The 12,760-nt window shown below is 41.2% G+C and overlaps 1 protein-coding gene across 5 annotated transcripts in view; it reads right to left on the bottom strand.

Moving 5' to 3' along the window:
- The window catches only part of HACD4 (3-hydroxyacyl-CoA dehydratase 4), a 28,124-nt gene extending 18,700 nt beyond the window's left edge, over nt 1-9,424 (bottom strand). For 4 of the 5 annotated variants that reach the window (XR_003116048.1, XR_003116047.1, XM_025360822.1 and 1 more), the window contains exons 1-3: nt 9,309-9,424; nt 7,039-7,142; nt 4,352-4,479 (exon numbers count right to left, since the gene is read on the bottom strand). Coding sequence is in view for 3 of the 5 variants with exons in the window: in XM_025360822.1 (XP_025216607.1) it covers nt 4,352-4,479; nt 7,039-7,142; nt 9,309-9,346 (270 nt within the window). In the remaining 2 variants the exon portion in view is untranslated. Of the gene's footprint in view, nt 1-4,351; nt 4,480-7,038; nt 7,143-9,162 lie in introns of all 5 variants that reach the window. The other variant, XM_025360823.1, reaches the window with a different exon arrangement.
- Between the last annotated feature and the right edge of the window lie 3,336 nt (nt 9,425-12,760).

Below are 12,760 nucleotides of genomic sequence, written 5' to 3'. Positions count from 1 at the left end.
AAACCCTAGAAGAACACCTAGGCAATACCACTCAGGACATAGGCATGGGCAAGGACTTCATGACTAAAACACCAAAAGCAATGGCAACGAAAGCCAAAATTGACAAATGAGATCTAATTAAACTAAAGAGCTTCTCTACAGCAAAAGAAACTACCATCAGAGTGAACAGGCAACCTACAGAATGGGAGAAAATTTTTACAATCTACGCATCTGACAAAGGGCCAATATCCAGAACCTACAAAGAACAAATTTACAAGAAAAAATCAAACAACCCCATCGAAAAGTGGGCGAAGGATATGAATGGACACTTCTCAAAAGAACATATTTATGTAGCCAAAAGACACATGAAAAAATGCTCATCACCACTGGCCATCAGAAAAATGAAAATCAAAACCACAATGAGATACCATCTCACACCAGTTAGAATGGCGATCATTAAAGTCAGGAAACAACAGGTGCTGGAGAGGATGTGGAGAAATAGGAACACTTTTACACTGCTGGTGGGACTGTAAACTAGTTTAACCATTGTGGAAGACAGTGTGGTGATTCTTCAAGGATCTAGAACTAGAAATACCACTTGACGCAGCAATCCCATTACTGGGTATATATCCAAAGGATTATAAATCATGCTGATATAAAGACACATGCACACGTATGTTTGTTGAGGCACTATTCACAATAGCAAAGACTTGGAACCAACCCAAATGCCCATCAATGACAGACTGGATTAAGAAAATGTGGCACATACACACCATGGAATACTACGCAGCCATAAAAAAGGATGAGTTCATGTCCTTTGTAGGGACATGGATGAAGCTGTAAATGCTCATTCTAAGCAAACTATTGCAAGGATAGAAAACTGAACACCACATGTTCTCACTCATAGGTGAGAAGTGAACAATGAGATCGCTTGAACACAGGATGGGGAACATCACACACCAGGGCCTGTTGTGGGGTGCGGGGAGTGGGGAGGAATAGCATTAGTAGATATACCTAATGTAAATGACGAGTTAATGGATGCAGCACACCAACATGGCACATGTATACATATGTAACAAAACTGCACATTGTGCACATGTACCCTAGAACTTAAGGTATAATAAAAAAAAAATAAAAAAATAAATGCACAGGAAACAAAAGCACAAGAAACAGAAACACAGTATAAAAACAAACCTATCCCCTGTGGACACACCACCACTACTTGATACCTGTAATGCTAATTGCTCAACTAGGTAATCAGTTCCTACTGTTGGTTGGAATTATTTCTCTAGATATTCTGGAGGACCAGTTCCCCCCAAGAAGAATTCAGTTGTCACTTAACAATCTTTTTTTTTCTTTTTTTTTGAGACGGAGTCTTGCTCTGCAGCCCAGGCTGGAGTGCAGTGGCACGATCTCGGCTCAATGCAACTTCCGCCTCCAGGGTTCAAGCGATTCTCCTGCCTCAGCCTCCCCAGTAGCTGGGATTACAGGCGCGCACCACCATGTCCAGCTAATATTTTTTGTATTTTTAGTAGAGATGGGGTTTCACCATGTCGGCCAGGATGATCTCAATCTCTCGACCTCGTGATCCAACTGCCTCGGCCTCCCAAAGTGCTGGGATTACAGACTTGAGCCACTGCGCCCGGCCCACTTAACAATCTCTTGACGGTAATATCAAAATCACATGACAACTGTATAGACATGGTTTTTCAGCTTACTTAAAAGCAGCCACTCTCTTAACTACAGTTTCTTCATTTAAAAATGGGGAAACAGGAAAACCAAGAATGATTACACAATCTGAGAGTTTTGTTTCATTATTTTAAAGCAGGGGCCTCAGTGCCATCCCATAATGAAGGAATTCTAATTGTCTGCATAACTCTAATATAAGAAGGAGGTAGAAAATGAAACTTTGGGCACAATGGCATGTTTCTGAACCTTTATCCAACACCATTTCCATTGTGGGAACCACAAAAAGCATGATAAATTATTAATAAAAGAAATAGGAGCCAAATAAAATCTCAAAGGAGATAAAAAGAGGAAGCCAAACAACCACAACAAAAATTGATAATACTCAGGATGAGAATAATTTTCTTCCCTAACACAGTGATCTCTGACTTATCTCTCCCAGTAACTGAAGACTTAAAAATCATTTGCACTCTGCTAACATCAGACTTTGCAAACTTGCCTTTGAATAAAAGGTGTCAATTTATATTTGCCACTATGTTTGAATTGCCAAACCAAGATTTGGTTCTTTGGTAACAGTTATATTTCTATAAGCCCTTAAAGTTTTAATTAGCAGTGATTAAAATCAGGTGTATATTCTGGAATTCCTGGAACTCCAAGAAATCAGATTTCTAAGTTATATAATAATTTCTATTACTAAACAAGTCTAATTTTGTGAAGTACATAGGTGCACATTTTCTAGGCACATTCAAGCTGCTCAGTGAGTTTTCTTCCTTACAAAATTATCTATTCCCTTTAGGTGCATTCTCTACACCGGCAATAACTAAAATAACACTACTCTTAATTTTGAAAATGTTTACCATGAAACTAGTAGTAGCCACTTAGCCTAAAAAGGTAAAAAGTCCTTTAAAAAAATACCAATAGAAAACATAACTGAGATTTTAGATGAATTTAGTCATACTCCAAGGAAAATCATTCCAGATGATAGAATACAACTTTTATTTAATGTTAGTTGTTAATTTTATTTTCCAAGATTAGCATTATGGGATGCTGGTACTATATGTATTTTGGTTGTTTCGAAGTACACCACATTGTAAATAAGTAATAAACACCAATAAATCATGCTCCCAGATACTGTGTTGCTGTTGGGACAGATCTGTATCCCCGCTGATTTTGTACGGAACTATGTTAAAGGGAATTCCATCTAGGTCTTAGCTAGTTAACTGACTACTATGTTATTAGTTTATACACCATTACCCTAATTTTTATTTTACATTTGATATTTCAACATTTTTAATGTCTTTATCCTGATGGATACTATTTCTCTACACTTATTTAATAAGTAAAATTTAAAATATTCCATAAACTTGTAATGCTCAGTTGTTAAAAGCCTCCTTAGGATTACACTATTTATATCTTTTAAGCTTTCATGATATTTTAGACAAATTTTAATAAAAGGATCTATGCCACTCTTTCATTTAACAAAAATTTAAAGTGTACATTTACATTCTAAGCACTTTGCTAGGTGCTGGCAACACAATAAAATTCTGACATATTTTAATTAGTTTTACAATGTGAAATTGTCAAAATGATCAATTTTTCAAATTTATTTTGAGGATACCTAAAATTATACTCATGTAGATACCTATTTCTGTAGACTTTAAACTCATGTTCTTATAGTTGCCTGACCTTTACCGTCCCATAAGAAAGGGACAACTATATGAACTATATAAAATCTACAGAAAATATTTATTTATTTATTTATTTTTTTTGCCTTTATCCAGCAACGATTTTCTACATGGAGTCACTACTAGTAAATTTCCCATCTTCCTTCAACCTGCCTTTACAAAGAACATGGTAATCTAGGGCTAGAGGCATGGAAGAGGGAACAAAGAATAGTTAAGAAAATAGTAGTAATAGCTACCAAGTATTGTATTCTTAACTAAGTGCCAGGAACTTATCCATTTTCTCAGTTACTTCATAAGATACATGTTATTTTCATATCACATGAGAAAATGAAGTTCAGAATGATTAAATGACTTGTTTAAAGGTATACAACTAGTGCAAAGTAGAACTGGGATTTGAATCCAGGTCTGTGTGTTCCCCAAGTCTACGCTTAGATGCTGTATTAGATAAATACAAATGATCTCCCCTTTCCATTGATGTTTAGTAAAAAAGAGGGAATGAGCAAGAATGGCCTAGGAGTACTCTATTCTCTGGATGTAGATGAAGGAAGCTTTTTGTTTTTTAATCATCTACTGTGTGCCAGGTATTATTTGTGGTGTCCTTTCCCTCAACAGCCCAATGGTTGTGGATGGTATGATCCCATAGCGGTAAGCAGAGAAGCCAGGCCTCAAACCCAAGTCTCCAATCCTATGCCTTATCATTGTCTTCTACTACCCCAGGCAGTGATATGGTGAGAGTAGCAAGTGGCTATGAAATCTCCTTCCAGGATAGGACCAATGCAGTGCTGCAAGATCAGCAAGCATCACTGCCCTGAATGTTTCCAACTGGTTGTTCTAATTGTGCAGTTTTAGAATAAGGTTGTCCTTCCATGAAAGTAATTCTCCTTATCGGTGACCTAAGACAAGGGTTGGCTTTCTACCTGCCAAAAAGTCAGGAGAAGCTGTACATAGAAAAAATGTAAATATGAAACAGATTCTATAATAATAATGTGATTCAAACCTACCTGCAAAAACCTTGGGAGAAGATGGTTTGACTCAATGCCAACATATATGTGCAGCAATTCCAGGAGAGAAACGGACTGGCAAAGTCGCATCACAAGTCCAATAGCATAAAAAGTGTCAACCATTGAATCTGTGTCCCATGGGTTAAAAATGCAGATATAGTAAGTAAAAACTGGATTATAACCCAAATTTATGCAGCACTTTGAAATCAAATGGAGAGTATTCACTTCCTTTTTCATTGTATATGTGAAAAATTCCTTAAGGAGCTACTAAATTATTAAGAATACAATGCAAACAAAAAAAGCACCCCATACTGTAGTGTATTTTAATTGCTTCTGTTACAAAAGAAGTAGAAACTTGAGAAAGATTTCATGGGCAAACGTACATGTAGCATTTATTCTCCACTTCTAAGATTATAAAGCAATTCCCACATAAGAGTAACCTCCTAGAATCTAGACCACCTCAAGTGTAGATAGAAGCAAACTTGTTAAAGACACTGTGCTCACAGTTCCTCCACTGACAAGGAAATGACAAAAATGAGAAAAAATATGATTTCACAGAAACTTTATGGAAATGACACTAATAATGCCATCATATCAAATAACATATGTATCTAGGATTTTGTTTCTATACATATTTGGTTAGTGCTTTTCTGGATTTTGTTAAACACTGGAACTTGGGCCTCCGATCAGGACTTTTGGGGTCTGCATTGCAGAGGGTTCAAATGAAATGCTGTGCACTTAGAGGGAGCTGAAATGGAAGGGAAACAAATGTTCCTCTACATAGGATAAATGTGTTGCTTTAAGTTTTAAAATGAAATCCTGCCATGTTTAGAAACTTGTAGGGAAGATTTTGCTCTCTTTACTGCCCAGTGGTAATTCACACAATGATAATTTATTGAGCACTAAGGATTTCTCTTCTCAGCAGCCCCACGAGATGGACACTATTATCATCATCCCCATTTCAGAGGTGGTTCCTGAAGCACACAGTCCATGCTCTTATCCACTGCCCTGCATTCACTGTACCAAAGCATTATGAATTACACAGCTCTGTGAAGGAAGAAGGTAGCAGGTAGAACACGTTCCGGGTTTCAGGTTTCTGTTGAGCTACTTACGTAATTTATACATTGATTCAAAAATTGTACTGAATCCACACTTGGTTGTTTTCAGTCCGTCTCCTGAATGAATCAGTTGTGTTTCTTTAATAATAAGTAGCTTCTACAATTATAATGGCAGGGTAATAATTGAGAAAGAAATGCGCCGAGCCAGGCACGGTGGCTCACACCCATAATCCCAGCACTCTGGGTGGCCGAGGTGGGCGGATCACCTGAGGTCAGGAGTTCAAAACCAGCTTGGCTAACGTGGTGAAACCCCGTGTCTACTGAAAATACAAAAATTAGCCGGGCATGGTGGCGGGCACCTGTAATCCCAGCTACTCAGAAAACTGAAGCAGGAGAATTACTTGAACCTGGGAGACAGGTTGCAGTGAGGTGACATCATACCATTGCACTCCAGCCTGGATGACAAGAGGGAAACGCCATCTCAAAAAAAAAAAAAAAAAAGAAAGAAAGAAAAGAAAAAGAAATACTCGCTGAGGCAACTTTTCTCACTGGAAAGGTAAGGCAGCATAAGACAGTCCATGGCTTGTGTGGCAAATGACATGTAATATGCCTACACCGCCTCAGCAAACCTCAAAGGGCCAGAAGTGATGGCTTTTTAATAAAAATATAAAAGAAGTTTTAATAAAAATATAAAAGAAGTTTTCCCATCACCTGTGTTTTCCTCTGCTTGAAAACTCTCAACATTTGTAGTTGAAACTCAAGCTTTAGGTTATATCTTTGGAGGGCCTTGACAAAGGTGAGAATATATCTGTAGATTTTCAGTAAGAAAAAGTAACATAAAATAGCTATGGGACCTTGCAAGTAGAATAACTTCTTATGATACACACGTCTGAAATGATGAGCACAGCATGACTTTTCCCAGCTACATTCTAAACATTTGTTTTTAGCTGAAGCCAGCAGTTGCTTAGATTGTCAAGTCACTCAACAGTTGTAAACTGTGATGACACTTACCCATGTGCGGATGGAACATGAAGAGAATGTTATTTTGATAGTCATTTAGTCACCAAACAGTGACTTGACTTTTCAGGAAACTAGAGGAAGTTTATGACTTGAACCATTAATGCTGACTACTATATAAGTGGTACACATCTACAGAGTGTGTCATTTACATATTACTTCTTCAAGGGACCAAATAGAGGCCTGGGGAATATAAAATTTGTATTTCACTTACTAGTAGTCTCCAGTTACCTCAAACCTGGGGAATAATACAAACACTGGAAGAATTTGATTCATTCCTGATTTCTCTGCATAAAATGTTATGCTGAGATTTCCTCAAAACACAATCTGCTAAGGTTTGGTGCAGAATGGAAAAGGAACAATGAAATGATGCCACCCCAGTGCCATCCATCTCTGTTTTCAGGCAAACTGCCTACTCAGAGGGAAGCCAAATCCCTTTCCCTTACTTATCCCACCTTCCCCTTCTCCAAGAAGGTTTTGCAATAAACATGGTTGCTGAAAAATACAAATTTTAGAGAAGGATATTAGGTTGAGATGTATAGAAATTTAAGCAGGATGAAGGCAAAACAAGGATTAAAAGTTAAAAATAAAAAAACTGTTTTGGAGTTTTACCTTTTCCAAATGAAAAGAATCTGACTGTCATATTTGTAAATATCCAAGAGTGGCCACAGAACTGGATTAAGTAATAGATGAAAAGATAGGCATTCTTCCTATACCTAGAAATACAGGAAAATACCATTAAACACTTCTTTTATAATCATCCTTTCATACTGTACACATGTCCTTTAATGTACTGGCCAACCTGAGAAAGCAAAAGAAAACTGTTCCATATCAGTCTTTTATCTGGTTACCCCCAAGTACATATCAGATTTTGAAGGGAGCCATAGCCTACACTACCTGCTAAAGTAAGTACAGATGCTTCTTCACTTACGATGAAGTTACGTCCTGATACACCCCATCAGCCGAAAATATCGTAAACTGAAAATATCATAAGTTGAAAATGCATGTAATACAGCTGACCTACAGAACATCACAGCTTAGCCTAGTGTACCTTAAACTTGCTCAGAACACCTACATTAGTTTACAATTGGGCGGAATCATCTGGCAACACAGTGCACTGTGGAGTACTGCTTGTTTACCTTCCTGATCATGCGGCCAACTGGGAGCTGCGGCCAACTGGGAGCTGGCCCGATGCTGCGGCCCAGCATCATGAAAGAGTATCATACCTGCACATCGCTAGCCTGGGGAAAGATTAAAAATCAAAATTTGAAGTACGGTTTCTAATGAATACATATCATTTTCACACCATCACAAAGTTTAAAAAAATGTGAGTCATGGACCATCTGTAGAGTGAGTTTGCTTAAAACCAAATATAGTGCTTTTTCAAAATCTGCTTTCATCTTTGATAAAGTTCTAACCTTGCTGCTCACCAAGGAATAAAAGAAACCACTGCAAAGGCGGCTTTGAATATTCTTTAAAAAAAAAAAAAAAACCGGCTGGGTGCAGTGGCTCACGCATATAATCCCAACACTTTGGCAGGCCAAGGCGGGTTGGATCACTTGAGGCCAGAAGTTCAAGACCAGCCTGGCCAACGTGGCAAAAACTCATATCTACAAAAATAAAAAAATTAAAAAGCCGGATGTGGTGGCATATGCCTGTAATCCCAGCTACCTAGCTACTCAGGAGGCTGAGGCAAGACAATCACTTGAACCCGGGAGGCAGAGGCTGCAGTGAGCCAAGATAGTGCCACTGCACTCCAGCCTGGGCGACAGATCAAGACTCTGTCTCAAAAATAAATAAAAAATAAAACAACAACAAAAAATCCATGTGTGCAGAGGGGTTGACGTGTCACTACGTGTTCCAGTAGCTCAGCTTGCTAAGTGCGAAACTTGAGACACAAGTGTTTTAGTTCTGAAGGGGGGTAGGGATGGGAGCAATCCAAATGTTGGATAATTCAGTAACTGGACACACCTGACTTTTGAACACATTATGTGATTGGGGTTAGTATTAACATCTTGCCACTGCCTATTAATATTTTGCAAGGGTAGATAGTTTCCTTCATCAGATACACATAGAAAGCAATTTAGTTGCTCATACCAGAAAAGGGAAGTCAAGCTGGGTTTAACAATGTGTTGTGAGTTGCTGGGGAGATGACTAAGAGAAGATTGACAGATACATGGTTTGAGGGAGTTAGGAAAAAGCACTGTTTGAAATGTTCCCTGGGTGTTCAGAAGAGTGACGGGAGTGGCCCTGCCAGTGTTGTCAAGATTTACTCCTCCTTGGAGATGCAAAACCTCCGAGAAACAAGGAAAATAAGCTGGGAGACAGAATGATTTTATCTGGGGACACCCCCCATAAGGCAGGAACTGCTAAAGAGTTTGGGAAGAGGACATGCTCCTTCAGCTTGTATCAGGATCACCTGGTTTGTGCGTTAAACATATACACCCCCCAGGCCCTACCGCTATATGACTGAATCTGTTCCCCTCCACAACAGGGCCCTGAAATCCATACGTGTGATAGGTGTTTCCAGGGCTGTTAGATCTAAAAATCACCCGCAACTCTGCATCTGAGAAAGTCAAGAGAAGGGCCCCTGGTGGGGGAGGGAAGTACTGGCAGAGGGCTCACAAGGGCAGGGGTAGCCATGCAGCCTGTCCTTCCCATTTCTTCATCTGTAAAATGGAGAAAATAACAGAGCCTGCTTCCTAGGGTGGTCAAGAGGGGTAAGTAAGCAAATACCTGCACGAGCTCCAAGGGGTGCCTGGGCACGGTAGCGCTGTGCCTTCCTGGTCGGTGCCGCCCGCCCGCCCGCCGCAGAGGGGAGCTCCTGCCCCCAGACCTTCCACCCGGGCCCCCTCCCCTCGGGATTCGGCCGAGCGCCCTACCTGGGCTGCAGCCAGGCGGGCAGCGCCAAGGGCCCCATGGGCCGCCGCCGCCAGGGCTTCCAGCGCCGTCCGGGAAGGAGCACCGGGAGGAGGCAGGGGCGGCCCCGCGGCTGGGCGCGGAAGGGCGGGGCCTCTCCACACTCAGCAGTTTACAAAAAGAAAAAGCCCGAGGTCGTGCGTCGGGGAAGAGATGAAAACGAAGTTCCTGAAGTTTCTGCAGCACTGCTAGAGCGCGTCAGGGCGAAAGGCTGGGAGGCGGCTCGCGTTCCCGGAGGGCTTACCAAGCTCTGATTACTGGTTCCTAACCGTTGTGTTGAGAACCCGTTGCAAGTCTTGTGGAAATTAATGCATCTGGGCGATTTCCGGGGCCTCCGAACTCGCTGAAGCCCATCCCCAAGCCTCCCGAGATGTGAGCCAGGTTCAGACACGAAGCTTGTTCCGGGCGCGGTGGCTAATGCCTGTAATCCCAGCACTTTGGGAGGCCGAGGCGGGAGGATCGCTTGAGCCCAGGAGTTCGAGACCAGCCTGGACAACATAGCGAAAACGCGTCTCTACTAAATATACAAAAATTATTCGGGCATGGTGATGCGGGCCTGTGGTCCCAGCTACTCCGGAGGCTGAGGTGGGAGGATCGCTTGAGCCTGGGAGGTCGAGGATGCAATGAGCCAAGATCAGGCGACTACACTCCAGCCTGGGTGACAGAGCGAGACCCTGTCTCAGAAATAAATAAAATAAAACGAAGTTTGTAGCACACCTCCCCAAAACTTCTTCAGCTAGGGGCCTGATTCCTCTTCTATCAGGCCTCCCTGCCCTCTAATCTCCCTTGGGTCCTCACTGGTGCCTGCAAATCTTTATTCACGTTGTGTTAATTTCTCTAACTTATGCCCAGCACTGCTAAAACCTCTTCGTGATCTCTCAGGCTTATGGCATCACTGTCTCCGTACTCAGATGACCCAACCTCCTGCTTTGCTAATAAGATCCAGCCCATCTTCCGGCTCCTCTACCCAGAAAAGGAAACGTTAAAACAAAAACAGAGAAACATCTAAGAGGGCACTTGCAAGTAAGTGGGACAATGGCGCCTGGTTTTGGAGTTGGAAGTTAGTGCTCCCATTTTTACCAAAAGGGAAGTGGAGGCATTAAAAACATGTTAAGTCACTTACCACAGGTCACACAACTGATAAAATGGCAGTATCAGAACTTCCAGGTTGGGGGGATTTCTTGTTTGTTTCCCATTAAGCCATGGCTTCCTTTTTTCACAGTCCATTCCATTCACTATGCCTACCTCTCACCTCTACATTTCTCTGCACCTTCTCTCATACCCTGCCTTCAGTCAGAGGTTAACCCCACTCTTGTGTTTACCAGTCCCTTCTCAGAATCACTCCATCAGTAGTTAACCATCGCCTCTTCCTGCATCGTCATCCCCTCCTTTCCGTTGGCTTTCACTGCAGTTTAGGGACATAGACAACTCTCTCTTACCATATAATTAAACATTTTATTCTTTCTGTTTCTCTCTCAATGGAATCTTCTCATAACTCCCTGCCTGCCTTCTATAATCAGGTGCTTCTTTCATTTCCTACCATCTTCCTGTTCCATAATACCTTACAGTTTGACTCTCCTGACACTGCTCCATCAGGGATTATGTTTATTTTTCCCCAAATTCCCATCCTGTATCACCTTGTGGGATGAGGCCCCACAGTCCTTGCTTTTAGAGAACATTTGATGCAAAGGGTAAACTGCTGGCTAACCCATTATCCATGCTGTCTCTGCTCAGGTTAGGCAACAAGAGAGAAAGTAAAGACCCAGATGGCCTGGAGTGGGGCAGGAGGGAGAAGGTGGAAAGCCCGCCCAGAAAAATTGATCCTTTATCACCAAACACAGCCCCTGCATCCACATGCTCACTGACAGGTCTGCTGTATTTTACCAATTCTGCCTGTCTTCTATTTACCCCTGAAGTTCTACATATTCTGCGTCTCTTGCCTTATGTCCTTTCTGTCTCTCTGGATGGGTCTTCTTCTCCTGCTGAATTTCCTCAAAAGTCTGCCCTTAGTCACCATCTATTTGTCACCATGTTATCCCTCAGCACAGACAACCACACATGGCTTTATCTCCATGTGGACAACTTTTGACTATTATTTTCAGCCCTTTCTTCTTTTATGAACATTATCTCTGGCCCATGAAGAGCTTTTGGATATTTCCTCATGAAAGTCCTATCATTTGGACTATCTTTTGAATAGGAACGTCTTCCAATTCAACCTATTTAAAATAAGCACACTATCTCTTTTCCTAAATCATTGTGTTATTTCCCACAGAAAGACCACCATTTTTCTAGCCACCTGCTTTTAAAATTGGGGAGTCATCATTAAGCACCCCCATCCAATCAAATTCAATTGATCCCATCCTTTCCAGATCTCCTACTGATCAGTAGTGTTCTGTGTCCATTCTTTATTTTCCAGTACCTGAGTGAAGAGTAATTGGCCTCCCTCATCCCTCACATCCTTTCTTTACATCATAACTCAGTTGACTTTCCTGGAGCGTCTTGGGTTATATCTTTATGCTGCACAAAAAGAGGCCCTTTTTAGTTGTCAAATAAAGAACAAGCCAATCAATCAAAAAATTTTAAAAAAATCCTTTCAAATCAAGCAGTTAGCTGATTCTACGTTATTTCCCAAGGAAAGAGTACAAAAAGAGCTTAGGAGAGAACATTTTGGATGAAAAGTGAAATTCTCCCTTTCCCCTGGTCAGTTCCCAGTCCTGCCCACATCCTGCCAGCATTACCAAGATGGCCTCCCCCAGCCTCCCTGCCTCCTATCTCTTTCCTCCTTCTACACAGACTGCCATCGATTAGTTAAGGATGGCAAAAATATTTCTTGAAACACAGTTCTGATGTAGCCATTCTCGTGGTCTAAATCCTTTGCTGACTCCCTGTTGCCTGCTACAGTATATCACTTCTTGCCCCCAAACCTGTCACATGCTGACATCTCCTACCATCCTATCCCCTTACCAAAAATCACAGCAACTTGCTGTTCCATGACCACACCAGGCATTCTCTGGCCAATGTGCCTCTGTGAAAAATTTCCCCTCTAATTTTTCTATTCTACCTGTTCCCCTTATCAAAGCCCAGTATTTACCTGTCAAAATTCTATTCTTTAAAAGCCTTCCCAGAGGTTCCCTTTGGGAGCCGCAGAGGCTAACGTATGTCTATCATGACATTTATCTTAGGGTATTGTTGTTGTCAAGGTACTTGACTATTAAACTAGATTATAGATTCTCGGAAGCTTCTCTCTCACTAACAGTGAGAATTTGACAAATTTTAACCTTTAAAAATGAAGTTTCTTTTGCCCAAAGCACATAGTTATTAGAAAGATCAAATAAGAAAATCTATAGATGAAAATGGATAAAAGCCCCTCGTACAGTGCTTGGCATAGTAGGTATCCATAAACATGTTGGATGAA

The sequence above is a fragment of the Theropithecus gelada genome, chromosome 15 (genome assembly GCF_003255815.1).
Source record: "Theropithecus gelada isolate Dixy chromosome 15, Tgel_1.0, whole genome shotgun sequence".
Taxonomy (NCBI): Eukaryota; Metazoa; Chordata; class Mammalia; order Primates; family Cercopithecidae; genus Theropithecus; species Theropithecus gelada.
Note: the sequence above shows the minus strand (reverse complement) of the source record. Positions and strands in the feature narration are given on the sequence as shown.